The sequence below is a fragment of the Periophthalmus magnuspinnatus genome, chromosome 15 (assembly GCF_009829125.3).
Source record: "Periophthalmus magnuspinnatus isolate fPerMag1 chromosome 15, fPerMag1.2.pri, whole genome shotgun sequence".
Classification (NCBI taxonomy): Eukaryota; Metazoa; Chordata; class Actinopteri; order Gobiiformes; family Gobiidae; genus Periophthalmus; species Periophthalmus magnuspinnatus.
This window is the reverse complement of record NC_047140.1, coordinates 1,468,563-1,486,177: the sequence shown is the minus strand read 5'-3', so window position 1 is coordinate 1,486,177 and position 17,615 is coordinate 1,468,563. Positions and strand designations below refer to the sequence as shown.

At 38.8% G+C, this 17,615-nt stretch overlaps 1 protein-coding gene across 1 annotated transcript in view; it reads right to left on the bottom strand.

Moving 5' to 3' along the window:
• The window catches only part of fmn2a (formin 2a), a 42,832-nt gene that overhangs the window by 17,060 nt on the left and 8,157 nt on the right, over positions 1–17,615 (bottom strand). Inside the window, exons 5-10 of the mRNA XM_033979728.2 lie at positions 17,146–17,287; positions 13,379–13,466; positions 7,622–7,683; positions 1,671–1,762; positions 1,294–1,423; positions 1,050–1,196 (exon numbers count right to left, since the gene is read on the bottom strand). Coding sequence (XP_033835619.1) covers positions 1,050–1,196; positions 1,294–1,423; positions 1,671–1,762; positions 7,622–7,683; positions 13,379–13,466; positions 17,146–17,287 — 661 coding nt within the window. The remainder of the gene's footprint in view (positions 1–1,049; positions 1,197–1,293; positions 1,424–1,670; positions 1,763–7,621; positions 7,684–13,378; positions 13,467–17,145; positions 17,288–17,615) is intronic.

Sequence of the window (17,615 nt, the reverse complement as noted above, 5' to 3'; positions counted from 1 at the left end):
TGAACACCTGAATGTTATTTTTTTTGGCCTGGAATGTTCATTATGAAGGCATTATGAGTCACACCACTATAGTTTAGCAAGTTAGGGCCCTAAAGAGTATTTTAGTTGGCTCGTCACAAAACCTGAAACAGCCCTGACTGATCATTCCAGTGTTCTAATAAAGTCCATATAAACTGGTGGAGCATTCCTCCTTTTGCTCAGGGGCATTACAAAAGTTATCAAAAAATATATTTACTAGACAGGAGCGCAGGTAACGGGAGTATGATCCAGGCCTGTGCACAGCGCTCCCAATCGCAAGTGTGTCCTCAAACAGTCTTTTTATTGGGTTGTTTGTTTGTTTTTTTGTCATGCTTTACATTATCATTCAGTTTATTTTCAGTAAGCTATTCACACACTAGAGGAATCCTAATTAATTAGACAATGTGAATGAAAATGTATAGTTTCACTGCTGTTTTGCTAGTAATTATGAATAATGGTAATCCGGTAAAGATTCTTCTCACAATAATCGTGACATTTTAAATAAATAGTTAGTGGGTGCAGTTTATTTGGTAGCTAAAGAACATTTACTGAGGTGAAGCATTTGAGCTTGAATTTTTGCATTTCTAAACCTGTAGCTTTTAAGTAGTGCTTCTCCTGGTTTCCCCTGGCCATTTAATCACAGATTTAGGTATGTATTTGGCAAATGGACAAAAATAAACATATATGATAATACATTTTTATATACCTCAATAGGTGTGATTGGTGGCATATATTTTTTATTGTGAAATTCTCTCAGTAAACCTTAAAAACTAGCTTTTTTTTTTTTTTTTTGCTTTATGATATTTTATGCTTTATGCTTTATTATAAATTCACATTGATTTCATTCAGGGGAAAAAAGAAAAACCCAAAAAATGAGGCATGAAAATTGAAGTCTGAATATATTCCAGTCTTGTTATAAAATATAGTTTCAATTTTACTTAAGAATTTCTGTTTAGGATCAGAACTTGTTTTGCTTTCTAACACTGACTTGTCCAGACCACATTGTGTTTGCTTTGTTGCAGCAGACTCACACTGCTCTTAACGTCCTTGAGTTTTGGCAGGATGTCCAGTGTGAAGCCGTCAGCCTGCCCCCGAGTGCGGTTCCCTCCATTCATGTAGTTTCCAAAGGCCAGCACCAGACCCAGCACTTGTAGCACGCTCTGACTCCCCTGCAGATTCTAAAACACACATACACACACACACCCACACATAAAGAGAAACAGGTCACTGCAATGAAATTCTACCCTGACAGACTGGAGAAGGACTATATTTCACCTTGCACACTTTCTGAAGGATTTCTACTTTCCGAACGACGGAGGTGATGCACTCGTGGAAAGTCGACTGGAAAAGGATGCAGAAAACTCGCTGGGAAAAGTTGGGGATTTCAGATAACTGGTACAGAAATCTAAATAGGAAATACAGACATAAACCAGAATAAGCCCAAAACAATAGGTCTTTTGTATTAGGGATGAGCAATATCAGTGCTAAAATCAGTAAAACTGGAGGATGTTTTCATATATTGGCATTGGCAAAATTTCACTGAGAAAATATGTTTAATTTGAACAAATGCTAATTTGTTAACTTGATAACAGCTTAACGCCATTTTATAGGACCTCCATTATGTATACATCGTGGATTAATTGATTTCTTACTGTTCTGGCTTGTCCAATAGCTTTGCATCCTCCTTGTCTTTAGTTGCACTGATGTGCCTTTTAATGCTGTCCAGTTCATCTGCTTGAGCTCTCTAAAACACAAGAGCACACATAGTACAAATGGTCACTGGTGACTTAGGCCAGTTAATACGCAACAATATCTGTGGTATGTCTCACTGCAGCAGGTGAATATGGACCAGTGGATTCACTCTGCCACTGCATCCAACAGATCAGTGTGTGGATGCAAAACAACTTTCTTCTGCTAAACTCAGACAAGACTGAAGTCATCATCTTTGGCCCACAGAAACATAGAGAAAGTGTCAACAGTCACCTCCAGTCTCTCTCTCTAAAACCTTCAAATCAGATACAAAAAAATGTATGGATATATATATATAATAATGGTCTCAGAGGTGAACTAACAGTCACATCAAATCAAAGGTATACTGTCAAAACCAGAATTAGAGAGACAGTAGGTTAGATTACTGTTACGGCCTGCTCACTGGCCTCTCCAAACACACATTAACACAGCTGCAGTACATCCAGAACGCTGCTGCTCGGGTCCTGACTAGGACCAGGAAGTACGAGCACACGCGTCCTGTCTCTAGTGCTAGGCCATGGAGAGACTTGAACACAAGTAGAGCAGCTTTACTCTCACTCTGAGAACTTCAGGGATGTGCCTCCTGCTGTAGACCTGGCTTAGTCCTGCTCTAGTCCTGGTTTACTACCAGCCTCCTGCTGATGCCCAGAGTCAGGGCTAAACATGGGAAATCAGTGTTTCAGTTTTATGCAGCTAAAACCTGGAAGTCTTCCTGAAGGTGTGAGACAGACAGGCCTCTACTTTGACAATGTTTAAATCCAGGCTCAAACAGTTCTGTTTAGCTGTGACTGAAATGTTTTTATTTTGGACTCTTCTCTTTTAATTAATTGAATTTTCAACGATTATTTATGTTTTAATTTGATGTATTGTGATTTTAATGTCCTTCTTATCCTGTAAAGCATTTTGAATTACTTTGTGTATGAACTGTGCTATACAAATAAACTTGCCTTGCCTTATTCCACTGTAATATAATGTCAATGGCAGGGGGTGGAGGTTCTACCACCTACCTGTCTATCTCCATGGAGACAAGCAGGTGACGTCATAAGGCCAGGTTATGAGTAAGCTCTGTGAAGAGGCAACCCTGCTCTCATGCATGTTTTTGTGGTATCTATTTGATGATAAAAACACGTGTAATTCAATTAAAGCTAGATAGACTAGTTTAATGCCACACAGTGTAACATTCCAGACAAAGCATTCCAGACAAAGCAATAATATCTTCAAGCAGGTGGCAGAACCCAGCATTTATACTCCCATAATCTGATTTGACTCTTGGGTTGGGATGTTTTAGCATTTCACAACTTGTATCACATTTGTTTCCTTTTCAGACACAATTAAACTGTTTATATACATCCAATACCACAAATGTAAAAAAAAAAAAAAAAAAGCTAAAACAGCATTTCCCCTCTCATTCCAGTACAGTGCAATAGTTGCATAATAAACTAGGAGTTGCCCAAAAGCCAGTCCACATTCCTCACTATTATCCTGCTGTCAAGTGGGACCACAGTTTTACACAGAGGTTTGTAAAAAGAGCAGCAGAAATGCCCCTTCATTTCACAAGACCCAAAGACAATAGCTGTTAATGTTTCTGAGAGGAGGCAAAAACAATGAAACCATCCCGTAGGACACAATGTAAACTCTTTTGTAATTCTTCTTCATAGACTCGGTGGACCCTTTACAGTACAGTTTGATAAGGTGTGAGAAGTCTTCAAAGCTCATCTATAGTAACTGTTTTGTGGCTCATTGGAAAGACGACATTGGAAAGATTTTCCCAGAACTTTACAATTGTGAGAATGAGCCAGTGCCTTGGAAGAAGTTGAGGTGGGTCTATACTTTTCTATAGAGCTCAAATAATAATAAGAATAATCTGCTCAAAATACTTTTGAATGAAAGCCAAGTTTAGTATTTAACATGTTAAAATCTCCATTGGTTTAACATGAGACTCACAGAAAAATCTATGATGAAACTTTCAAAATCATTCTGTGACTTGTGTGTTGTAATGTAAGTCGAGTCTGAACAGGCTTGTCTCTCTTCTCCAGTCCCCCTTCTAGTCTTTGGCCTCTGCATCGATCCTTGAGAAACATCAAATGCAGGCATCAAATGTACAGGGCCCGATTAGTATTCTACACAGCGCTGCCTTCTGTCGATGAGGGCAGGCTCTCCTTCGGCCTCTCTGGAGATGTTTTCAAGTGTAAATATATTTAACACAAAGCAGATCCTTTTCAAAGGGCACCAGCAGAACCTGCCGGTGTTTGCTGTAATTGGGGACAAGTAGGCATTAGCGTGTGATCTTTGAATTGCTAGGGCATGTTGCAGCGGTGGTTAGCATGAGAAATACAGTCCCATGTGGAATATCGAAGGCAAAAGAACTAAAGATGAGGTGGTGCCAAGTGGTATTCATTAGTCAGGTTTTTGAACAGAACTGAATACTGGCGGCAAGAGCCTAATCATTATTTATGTCAATCACTGAAATATTTACAATGCTATGCAAAGGTTTTAGAGACAAGGTGGAGCAATGTACAAAATACATTAGAACATATGCAGCTCCTCTCAAAACCTGTTATTTCAGAGTAAGTTGTGAGTAAATGTCTCTGACGATAGGCACAGTAACTATGATTGTATGTGTGACTGTGCTTGGTGCTGGTCACAGAGGGGCAGTCTGCCTCAGGACGGGCTTGGCTATAGGAATATAATCCAACCAACTGCAATGGAGGACTGAAATAATGAGCCTCATGTGGAAGTGTCTACCACAATATCAATGATTGACCTGCAAGATGTTTATTTTTTTCTTTTGTTTTACATTACTGACCTTTAATAAAAATGTCCAGAACAGCCTTTCCCTGCATCACACTTTACCACTGCTTTTGTGCAGTCCTGGATATTACAGGGAGTGCATATAAAACCTCATATGACAAAGTGGAATGTGGAACAGAATGCATGGGAATATCATTAGAATATCACAAGCCTGTGGCAGTGACCATGGCATTCCCTGACCTCTGACGTGGGACTGTATAAGCTGTAACAGTCCGAGGGTCAGACGTGCAGTCTGAGATTAGGACCAGGATACTGTTACTATAGGACCATTCAGGGCTTATGCTTCAAAGCATGGGAGACATACAGAACTCTGGGCTGGGAGTGTCTGTGAGCCATAGGGGATATATAATATATAAAACACATATTTTTCATCAAGGGCCATATATTGAGCCACAGATGGAGCAGAGGGCCAATTGAGGACAGGCTGGTGTTGAATTTATTGACTAATTCAAATGGGTGCTTTGACTGAGACACAAGAAATGTATGCAAGATTAGAACCTCAACAGGACACACTGAAATGTATATATATATATTTCCTTTTTTAATTCAAAAGTACTGCTTGTCATATGTTGGGCCAATTCTCCAGGAAGCGGGACAAATAATTGGTGTTGCATTTGGCGCACAATTCGAGCAGGCCTAATATCTGTTGGTGTGCCTTTTCTACTGTGCTTTTCTGTTATTAACTGATAATGCTCGATATAGGTGTGATTATACACTGTCAATCATTGCCATATCCTTTTAATATACATGGCCTGAATCACGTCTATGCTCTGTTAGTATGCTGTGACTGACTGTGATGGATGGTCAAGGAAATGAAGGAAGTATATGAAATATAGAGGTGTAAAGAAACCACCATAGCTTCAGTTTTCATCAATAGTCAGTTTCATAAATTCTTTTAAGTGCTTTCTTTTTGGATTTCCAAGTTGGAAATTGTATTGTCCATTTTTTGTTAAAGTGCCCACATCTGCTTTCATACGATCCATTCTTATTTCAAATGTTGCACAGAGCACTAGCCTGTACAGTGCTCATTGGTTTGTTTGTGCATCAGTGCAGAGAAGTGTGGGATCCCGGCTCTGGGAGTAAGTCAGGGTGTAACCATTAGAAGCCCCTCGCATTCCTCCAGACGGCCTGACTGTGCTGCCAACTGTGGTTTAGGGGCTGCAGACCCACAGACAGGATGGAGTCTCGCAATACAAAAGAGAAACAATTTGGCTCCTGCACTCAAAAACAAGGCCTAGGGCGACACAGGGCAGAGAAAGAGGGAATGAGTGAAGGGGGAGCTGGACCGTAGGGGCGACAAGGAGGTTAGAAGTTAAAGGGTGTTTGATCCTGAATTATGACACGCTGGTTCAAATTCCCATGATTAACATTATTAATATAAGTCCACAGCCAAAGGTCCAGGGGCCAGTCTGTGTAGTGGTGCCAAGAAGCAACACGCTGGAATTTCGCACCATCTTTAAACAGCATCCCGGGCCAAATGTGGAAAACATGCTGCTCTCCGTGTCCTATTATTTAGTGACTTGATCCGGGTTCGAATGTATCTCAAGTGCAGTGACCAGGAGGATGAGGAAGAGCTGATAAATATGTATTGACTGTACATGAGGAGCTATCAGCCACATGCAGATGGATGAGAGAGTGCTGATGATAGCTAAGCTAAATGGAATATCGTCACTTGAAGAGGCCAAGAGTCCAGCATCCTTCTATTCAGACAACTCTGTGTTCTTCCTCTTTCAAATCAACTTTCAAATCCCTTCTTCTTTTATCCAGTTATTTGCATATTGAGTAGCCATGTTGAATGAACTGACATCCCTAATTCACCAACAAATAACATAACAGTGATTGATGTTCTAATCTAGCTACTTGTTCAAAGTCACTTAAAAACTTCATGCTTCAACATGATTGTGATAACTGTTTAGAGATGTTTCTAATTACAACACATACACAGAGAAGCCCACATCCACAACAAGTGCCACGAGGTTTACTTCATCTGCAGATCTTTGCTCAGATAGCTGATACTTAACAGATTACCTGAATTTAAATTAAAGATGCACAATGTAACTTTGCTGGTGGTCTGCCACCTGCTTGTCTTCATGGCAATGTTATTGTTTGGCCTGCAATCTTCATTACAAAGGCATTATGAGTCACACCTTTATAGTTTTGCAAATAAGGGCCCTAAAGAATATTTTTGTCAGCCCCTTACAAAACCTAAAACAGCCCGGCTGATCATTCCAGTGTTCTAATAAAGTCCATATATACTGGCTGAGCATTCCTCCTTTTGCACAGGGGCATAACTAAAGTTTTCAGAAAATATGTTTACTACACAGGAGCACTGGTCACAGTCCAGGCCTGCGCACAGCTCTCCCGATCACCAGTGTGGCTGCTCGTGTGTGACTCTGCTGGTATCTAGTACACACTTTGCCTTTCAAGTGGAGAGCTGAATAGAAATTTCCCCTTCAAATGTCAAGAGGAATGTTTGACTGACATTAGAAATAAACAGATGTGTATTATGTCAATATGAGGACAAATCCAACTACAAAGTCTATTATTCTGGCCAGACAGTGATCCTTATATAATCAGTCAAGGTATTTTTGAAGGATTGTGTTTTGTGGCTTACCCTCTGTGAAGGACCAAACCAAACAGCACTAACAGACGCTGAATGATTTCTTGCCATAGTGTTGATATGAGGGCCAGCTAAGCTCTCTCCAGTTTCTCTTGCTAATGAAATGATTGGCTGCTATTGGAATATGGCATGAAACGGCTAACCATAAATCATTTAATTTGTCACAAGTGAAAGCTCAGAACTGATACTTTTGCAAACCGCAGAGAAAAACTCCAATGCAAGGTTTTCCCAGGCCGAATGTTGCAGTCACCTCAGCCCGAGCTGTCAGCACTGGTACATTGTATAATTACTGCAGGTTTGTTGCTCAATGCTCAGTGCTTATAAGATTCTGAGCTGGCAACTTACATTTTGGCACAACTTTTTATCACCGAAATATGATTACAGATAATTTCACATGGCATGTTAATGTTTATGTGTACTCACATTTTCATAGAGAGCTTGCAGTGTCTCCAGGTCCACAATGCTGTTGTCCATGTTGAGAACGGCTGGAAATGAATAGGATTATATAAATACAGAGAGGAGACAAAATAAACATCTTAATTAGACATAATTCTTTACATTAATCCTTTCTTGGCATCTTATTGCAACAATACAGAATCCAAATAGTGGATATAATATCTTTACCATGTTTAATCAAGTTCATTTTAATGACTCACTAATCCTAACAAATTCCTGTAACTTGAGCATGTGAAAAAAATAGAGCCAGTGACAACACAAATTAATTAAAGTCTTAGTTAAGTCTAAAGTGAATGAAAATTTCTTATTTAGAAAACAAACTCCAAAGCTTAGAGCTCTAAAAAATATTATTCATGATTTTATGTAAGCTAGGGCAATCCAGTTAAGAATATAACAAGCTTGTGTCAATGAAATTAAGAGATTAGCTGCCAACATGGAATAACATTTGATGGTCCTGCTGACTCAGGCATAATCTTTGGGTTTTCGTAGGAGTCCTGATGAATCTGCTCTTTCATAAAGGAGTCAATTTGATTCTCTTCTCTAAATGACGACGAGTTCAGATTGAAAATAGCATTCATAGTTAGAAGAAGGAATTTGAATTGCAGCAATGGTATAGAGTGGTATTAACATTAACTTAATTAACTTGGCATTAAAGAAGACATATCATGTTTGTGGAGTTGTGTGGTGTAGTCTATGACACCTGTGGATCATTATATTTTAACTAGGACACTTTAAATACCTATATTGATCTAAAATGATTTAATAAAAGACACAAGTCTGCTAACATCCAAATAAGAAAGCTGAGGTGGAAGCTGGGAGCTGATATCGCCGTAAACGTCATCACAGATGAGGCACACAGCTGTCGGCACCTCCTATGAGCTGAGGCTTTGCTTTCATTTGTACCAAAATTATTACGCAGTCCTGCCGAATCCATGTATCACAGATTAAGAAAATAAAATTGGAGAACGAAGTAAGTACAGAGCATTGGGCATATATTCAAACGTGCATGAATCACTCTAAATACAACTTCCATAGGGTAAATAGGGTAAAAAGAAGGGGAAACATTTACAGCACGGTTAAAAGTTATTAAAAGTCAATTTTGCATAATAGGCATGATTTAAAAGATCTCATATTCATTCATTTACAAGTGTTGCTTGAGAAAACTTTCATACCTCTTATGAGACAGATGTGACCTGCTTGCCTCCATGGAGGTATATATGTTTAATGCCTTACTGTGGAACATTCCAGGCTATGCATAAAGCCAAGCAAGCAACATGCCCTTCTCCAGAAAATGTACATAGTGAACCTCTAGTTAGGTTGAATATTTAGCAATATCATACTGCTTTGGTGTTTCATGTTTCATTTCTGTTTTAGTTGTGTGCAATTAAAACCTTGGCGAAAAAGCTGGCCCTCCCCTTTGAGATATGTTGTGAATAGACTAACACACTGGTGCAAGCCTACCCTTGGATTTACCTGGCACCTGACTAGCATTTGTTCAAACATAATTTCCAATCACATAGCTCTTTAGCGAGCTCAAGGTGGAATAAGACAAAGGGCATGTGCTCCCTTCAGAGCCTTGGATAATGTCAGGAGTGGTGTGTGCAGCCAGTTACACAGTTATCACTTGTCATGGTGATAGTAAAACATAAATATGCAGTTTGGAGAAGTCTGTCAGGCCTACGAGATGTGTGTTTGAACTCCTGTGTTTGAATTCCTGGTGTCGCCTTTTTGTCTCGCTATGAGGACCTGGCGCCCGCGAGCATTAATCCTTTGAAAGTAAATGTTTAAAGACAAACAGAGCCCGGGGGTCTGTGGTGTTGCTGTACGCGCAATCACACACAGCCCAGCTCTCCACACCTATATATGTATGTGAGAGCTGGAGGTGTCTGAATGACTTTTGATCAGTGTGTAGAGGTGCAGAGGGAACGGCTCTGTGTCATGTGTGTGGCAGGAATTCAATAAAGGTTCCCTGCATTTTATGCTCTCAACAGGCTGGTTTTATTGTATTCAATACTAAGGCTTCCATATCATCATTAAGCAGCAATTTTAACCACTGTCACCACCAGAACTTTCCTTTTTGAGGAAACATTACACTCTAAAATTGTCTACAATTGACACAATGTGTGCATGTTTGTATGAAAGAAGATGGCATGTTAAAGACACATTATGGAACTTTCTGGAGGTCTCATGCCACCTGCACAATGCCATGGAAAAAGAAAGTTAAGACAACATGCTTTTATTTTAGTCTGTTTTGGCTAAAATGTTACATACTGGTGCTTTATACTATAGCTACATATGACATTTTGTGTTTGAAAATGTGATTTGTGCATTTTTTATCTTGTAATGACACCTTTAAACTGTAATGGATTTAGTACTGCTTATTTCAGCTTGTTACGTGACAATATTTGGTCCTTTGTCCAACACAAGCCCTACAAAGCATACTCCCAGACTGAAGGACAGTTATATCTGTATCATACTCAGATATATTGGTTTAACAGTAGAACAATCACTGCAGTAGTGGAGGAAAATGTGTCAACTGTTCTCTGAGCAATTTAGCTGTCATACAAACCGACAACGTAAATAAATGATTCATAAGTTGTTTTTCCGTTTCATTTAGCAGGCTTTAATATGGCATCCAGCCTATTATTGCTCTTTGTCAGTGAGGAATTACAGCAATATGAAAAGAGTGAGTCATTACAATTAAAAAGTTCAGACTAATTCATCTTTCCTTCTGTAAACATGCAGATTATTAAAATTCACCCCAACCTCAAACATGAGATCATTTCCTGGAGAAAACAACACTGTAGTTTTGTTATATGAATATTTCACTCTCTGCTAAGCCTAGTCCACAAATCAACTCAGTGAGAACAACACACACAAACACTCCCTGGTTGGGAAGTCATAATCTGTTGATAAAAAAGAACAGAAATTAATACTTAAAAAAATACAATACAAAAATATTTAGACATAGTTTAAAATTGAATGAATGGTCCTTTTAATAGAAGAAAATTCTTAATTAAACCAATTTTTGTATTCATCAAAGAAAAGAGACATTTTACAAAATTTAAGTAAAAAATAAAAAAAGGCTTGAATGTAACAAATCCAGATTTGACATCACATTAAATGGTTCCGTTTTAATACTACATTACTAAATGATTTGTGTGTTCTTGTTTTTTATTCTGTTTTTATTTACTCCTGACACAGTGTCAAAAGTAGTTAGAATCAGATATCTATCCCGTGATCTCACTGCCATGATATAATGACTAGTACAATCAGCGCTGATTGTGTATGATGGTAAAAACTGTCCTAACACTGGAGACGGATGACAGGCCTGATGAGAGTGGCCTCAGTGTGACCTCAAACAGGGAAGAGCACAAGGTGGAACAAGTACTCTGCACTCGAGTAAAAGTACTGTTACTTTGTTTGTAATGCTGCACTAGGCATTATAATTGAACTACCATTCCACAGGCCATAATATGGTTTAGCAATATCTAGCTCTTGCTTTTATCACAAGAATCACAAGACCTGAGCCAAGAGGTCAAAATAGCACTCATAATGAAGGAAACAGTAATGTAAGTATCTGTTATGTCACATCTGCTGCCCATGTCTAACCAGGAATAAGAAACTTCAACAAAAGTACATCAAACCATTAGCAAAATCTTCAATACATTTTGTTAAACGTATTGTTGCACTGAAAAACCATGCGTCCTTACTGCAAACGAGCTTCCATCGCAACAAACCTGACTCTGACTTGTCCAGGAGGAGGACCTTCTCCTGCTTGTTTCCATGGAAGTCTTGTTCCTTTGGCTTTACTTTTTCACAGTATGGCATACAACAAATATATCTCCATGGAGAATGTTCCAAAGTATGGTTTTAACTTCCTGTTTCCATGGGATCATGCAGGTGACTTGGTACCTCCATTACCTTTAAATTCCTTGATAAGACATGTGCACACGTACATTTAAAACAAACTACAGAGTGAAAGTTACAGCTGAATGTCATTATGAGAGAAAGCCAAAATGCAGTTTTATGAAAAGCTTTGAAGACAAAACAGCCCCTGAGTCTCACTGTTTACTGCCCGTTTAACACACGTCGAGAATGGTTGAAGCGGTCAGCCTTTTATTTTGAAGTTGTCTATGCCGCTACCATATGTCCCACAATAATCAGGTTTAGGGGAACGGTCCCTGTGAAAAGGATGGGAAAAAGGGGCCTGCTGTTTAGAAATAAGGACGAGGGAAGACTAAGGAGCAATCAGACTCAAACTCAAACAGGAAGACAGTTGGTTCCCATCCACCTCTCCTCCATGACTTCACCTCAGCACCATGACTGACGAGATGTTGACAACTCATCAAAGGCGGACAGTAGAATGTGAGATTAGCCCAATGTGAGAAAGGAAAAAGACTAGGAAGGTTTTGCACATGTCTTCCAACGTTATGACTAGTGATAAAACAGAATGGACTTAATCTGCGCCGGTGACATCAGCAATGACCTCAACAGTGATCCCATTCAAAATAAGCTGTCCCTTTCACCGTCCTAACCAAATATCGTCAAGATGATCCCAACGACAGCACTTCCTAAAGCTATGGAAAGTTAGGATTCGCCATGACGCCTCTAGGAAAGCCAAATATATTACAGTAGAGATGTGCTTGAGTGGTTTCGCAGCAAACTCTACTTGAGAATTCTGAAAACAGTGCAGGAGCTGGAGGGGTTGAGAGGTTAAATAAGTGAATGAGCACTCAATAAATGGAAGTGGGTTTTGTACATTGGAAATTTGAGAAAGTTGAACGGGGTGAAGGACATGTGGTATTACAATAAACGTTAACCTCTGTAACGAATGCTGGAAGTCACATTTGTTAACCCTCCACTTGGGGCAGGATCCTGCAGTGACTGAAAACTACCACAGTAAACCTCATGACAGCTTTAGAGGAGAAATGGACCTGGACTACTGCCTCACTGAAATCAACCTTTTTATTGTCTATTTAAAAGCAATGGAACTGCAGATACTTTTTTATTATTGAAAATGTTTATTCTAAGTAAAGTAATTTGCATTTAACGCAATATTACACAGGGAAAATGCAAGAAAAAGGAAAAACTGCAATAGATTTATGTTTATTTAAATAGATTTTGCCTAGTCAAGGTGCCAGAGGAACAAGTCCTATTGCACTTACAATACAAGAAATGTATGTATATCCTGCTGCTCTTTCCACTTTAAATTTGAGGAAAACTTTCTAGTTGTGCAGTTAGTCCAGTTTGAATCAGGATTGAGATTGAATCATTTTAAATCTTCAATGATCAGTTTGAGTCTTTTTAATCAGGAAGTAAGAGCATGTGGTTTGGAACTGTGTTCTGACTGTGGAGGAATAAATGTGACTATTTTTGTGTTAAATGGCAATGAAAGTCTTTATGCTCAGGAAATTCTTCCAGAAAACCATTTCTATTTGTTTTTAATAAGACAAAAGGGAATCAAATTGAAAATAATAATCTTCCAATACATGGAAGAATATTTCAGATTTTTTTTTTTTCCTCCTAGCCCTAAGGCTTGAAATAAAGTATGACTAAAAAATATTTATTTTGGTAATTGAGTCATCAAAATCAACTCAGATCTACTCAAATAAAGAGCAAACTATTTATCCACTTTTTTTTTTTATTTTAGTTTGTCTTTTTTCACAGTGTTCTATCCTTTTCTAGTATTTTAGCTAATTTACATCACAGTTTTAGACTCACCATTGCGGATGTCCTTCATGTCCAGATGAATACTGGACATCAAAATGCCCACAGCCTGAGACCGCTTGTTGCTCAGCAGCTTCACCATCTGAATCCAAAAAAACATAAAAGGCACATTAAGAAGACATATTGTGCTTGAGCCTGCTATATCGTTATAATCTATGACCCCCTTGGATCGTTATGTTATAATTTGCACATTTTAAATTGCAATATTCATCTAAAGCAACTAAATAAAAGAAGCAAGTCAGATTTCCACGTTAGACAACTGTGTTGCCCAATGAGAGCTGATGTCGCCATAAATCATTGTCGGCTCTTCCTATGGACAGCTGCAGATCTCACTATTTTACCAAAATGACTACGCAGCTCTGCTGGATCCTATGCAACATGAAGGTAGAGAGCAGTTGGCGTATGCCGTTGGCGGTGAAAGCGTGGGTTGATGGGTAATATGGTGTTTTGATAGTGAACAATTAAAGATTACTCAAATACACATGAATCACTCCAAATACAACTTCCAGAGGGTAAATGACAAGGGAAAGTAACTAAAACATGGTTAAAAGCTCTGAAAAGTCAATTTTGCATAATAGGCTTGCTCTAAAACAAGAATACACAAGTGCACAAAAGAGACACTCGTTATGTAAGCAATAATGTTTTCGGATACACATTTGTGGTAAAAAAAGTGCTGATGACATGTTTTCAAAGAGTTGTTTATTTCAAAATTTGCACACTGCTACAGTTTTGTTGTTTTGGAGGTTTGTCATACCTGGTAAACATAATTAAGAAACTGTAGTATTCAGCAGCACAGTAAAATTTCAAAGCACTGAAATGATTAAAGGTTTTATATTACGCAAAATTGACTCTTGTGAGCTTTAAGCCATGTCATGATGCTGTTACAGCATCAAAGACATACTCAGAGCTGTGTTTTGTTTCATTCACACATGTTTGAATAATCCTGCATTATTAGTCTGTCTACATCTCCAAAGCTCAAAATGCTCTTGTCCACCTTGTGATGTCATGAAGTGGTAATTTTTCAAGTTAACATCTAGTTTTTACCTTTAGTTCAGTAGAGAATGTCAATTCCAGGTCTGAAATCATCCAAATGATTCTAGTGACGGTGTATGGAGTTTAAAAACACAGTGAAGCACTTCCTGTATTACCACATGATGACATCACAAGGTGGAATAGAATCTTTTCCGTTTGAGTGAAGAACTCAGCCTAAATATGCAGGGTTTGTGTGTTAAACATGTGTAAATGAAAAACTCCAGGTATGTTTTTGATTAGTAAACAACATTATAACATAGATCAGAAAATAGCGTAATATGGGCCCTTTAAAATATGAATTATAAAAGGAAGTTCCAGCAGTTGATACGGGGCCAATGTTGTTAGTTGGCATCCGAACGAGGGGGCCATTAGAAACCACAGCCTGCCTGAGTAAGCATCTAGTTTTAACATCGGGGGAGAGAAAGGACAGGAAAACCCTGGTCTGCTGCAATCCAGACATAAATCTTCCATCCAAACCAGATCACATCAACCACAAGTCTCCCAACATACAGGAAGTTATATCACCAAAGCCCCCCACGCCTCCCCCTCAAAAACAGTACACTTTCTCCAACCACAACTTCAGGGTACTTTTGAAATGTGATGCAAAGTGACTGGCAATTCGCGTGTTATCTGCCCACCATGGCTCCTGATAGCACTGCACTGTGTACTTTACAGCCCATTTATACACATTTAAAATTCCTCAGTAGTCACCAAGAGAAAACAAAACACAGATGGATTCGTAGACCGATAGTTATTATTTTTTGTGATGGACAGTTTCAAGGAAAGCCTTTCAAGAAAATAAGAGGAAGTTCCATCGTAAAGTGTTTTCCGAAGAGTTATACAGACATGTGTCTTGAGTTTACGGTTCATAGAAATCCTCAGAGTCACATTAATTATATGCTGTTTGGTATTTTTGCACAGCTCTGCATCAAATGTCAAAGCAAGAGTCAGTTGTGTACAGTGTGGATGTGATGAAACAAAAGTGAAAAATATGAGAAAATGTTTGAATTTGGGATCATTTGGTACAGTTGGCAGATTCTTTAGCAATAACCCATTGTGCTACATGTACATTGAGGCCTAAAACTAAATCTGAAGAGCTTAACTTTGAGATTACACATAGATCGGAATCTCCTCTTTTAAGAAATCCCCATACAAAATGCCAGAGGAGACGGTAACTCCGTCTGGTGACAGATGTGTAGGAAATGTACCTATGCTAAGATCAGAGGCTAAAGATTTGGCCACAGATTTGTTCAGAATGTGTCTTGTTACTGTGTACGGGCTTTAAAAACACAGAGGAGCTTCAAGGATTGACTTGATGAAAGATGGTATATACCAGTGGTGCCTTTTTTCATTGCTAGTAGGTAGGAATAGGACTAGGAAGTAGGAATTAACTAAATTTGCAGGATTAACTTTGACAATAAACATTACCTAAAATACAACAATATTTATGATGAGGGAATAACATGTTGCTAGAACAGAAATGACCCAGCCAATACCTCATAATGATATTATCATAAGGAGACAGAGAGGTCAGTTATGGATTTCCTTTCTCTCACTGTGCGCTATTAGTGCATATTCCCCACAGTGAACGAAGGCTTTGAATTATTTAATCACACTACACTACCTCAAATGTGAACGTCCAATAAAAATAAACAAAGAAGCAATTTACAGACTCCAAATGCTGTGAGAAAGTAGTTTGTCCAAGTAACAACTTAGTAACTGTACCAACACTTGCACCTTTTACTAATCACAACATCAGTGTCTCGGACAGTCTGTACTGCACTGTAAATGATACAGTGGCGTTACCTCACTCTCTCACAGTACAAAGAGGACAGCTCAAAGAATCAAATCAAATCCTGACAAACTACTTGCAATGTAAGCCTTGGCAACCCATAATGATTCACCTCATATGGCAGATAAAATCCCACTAGGTACAAGATTAAATGTCTGAAATAGCAGCAGCCTATAAGGAGAATGTCCACTCTTACCATGGTGTATACTGCAGTACTTTTCTGCATATAGACTTCGGTCTGTATAAAATGTCAAATGAAGCATCACCATCGCACATGTAGGTTTTCACAGTTCACATACATTTTCATAAATGTTGGTCTTGGATTTGGGATCATTGCAGAGGAGGCTTTCCCATCAGCGTGAGAGCCCAATAGTAACATTTTGTTTCGGGAAATGCTATATGCTGATTCCACTGGGTTTTAATTAAAAGGGGAAACACGCTTCCCCGGTGCGTCATTTGTGATTTAGAGACATAATTCAAGCCAAAAGCACATCAGCAAAAATGTTTTCAATTGGAAAAGTTTGAAGATGTGCACCATAGATCAGATATTTGACATGCAGATTGATGGAGTGACATAAAGGCCATTACAGTGGAAAACAGTGGGACTATTAAAGCAAGTCATACGGAAAACACAATGGGACCAACCACTGTATGAAACACAGCTCCAGGTCCCCTCTCTGCTCTACCCTCTCCACACTCATCACCATCATGATGTTTCCTCACCGCACGCGAGCTGTTGGCTCAGTGCCCACAGCGTCTCAGGGGAGTCGGGCGGGAGCCAGAGCTCACACCACATAATAACTGTCTGGCTCTAACAGTTCCTCCTGTCACTCACACAAAGCGGGCAAGTGGAAGTAAGAAACTACAGAGGATGGGGGCATCTTCTGAAGTAAAGAGATACTATGTACATGCATGCCTATACTGTCATACAACATACCTGTTTGGCTTTGGTCTTGCTGATAGTATCTGAAATGGGCTTTTTCTTTTCCTTTACTGCACTTTTAGAAAAGAGTTCCACAAATTCATCAAAATCCACAGATGGTTCTTCTATTTTTTCCCACACCAATGCGTCATTTTGCCTGGAGATAAAATAAAGAAGAAGATATTTAACATGCAAGTAATACTTGAGACTGCCAGCATTTACTTTTGAAAATGCAAAATGCAAACAGTATACTTTCATAATGCAATTATTCAATTTCATTGTTATTATTTTTCCTTGTTTATGAGTACTCAGATGTCATAATTCTTAATAAAATGCTCAGCACTTGACAAATCTCTTAGCCTACAAATTATATTTAGATTGCAGTATCAAGTTCCTCGCTTGAGAGTAAATCAAGCAATCTATTTGTAGCTGCATGTTGGGCTGTAATTTTCCAAGCCTTATTAAGGAAAAGAAAAACCTGGTTC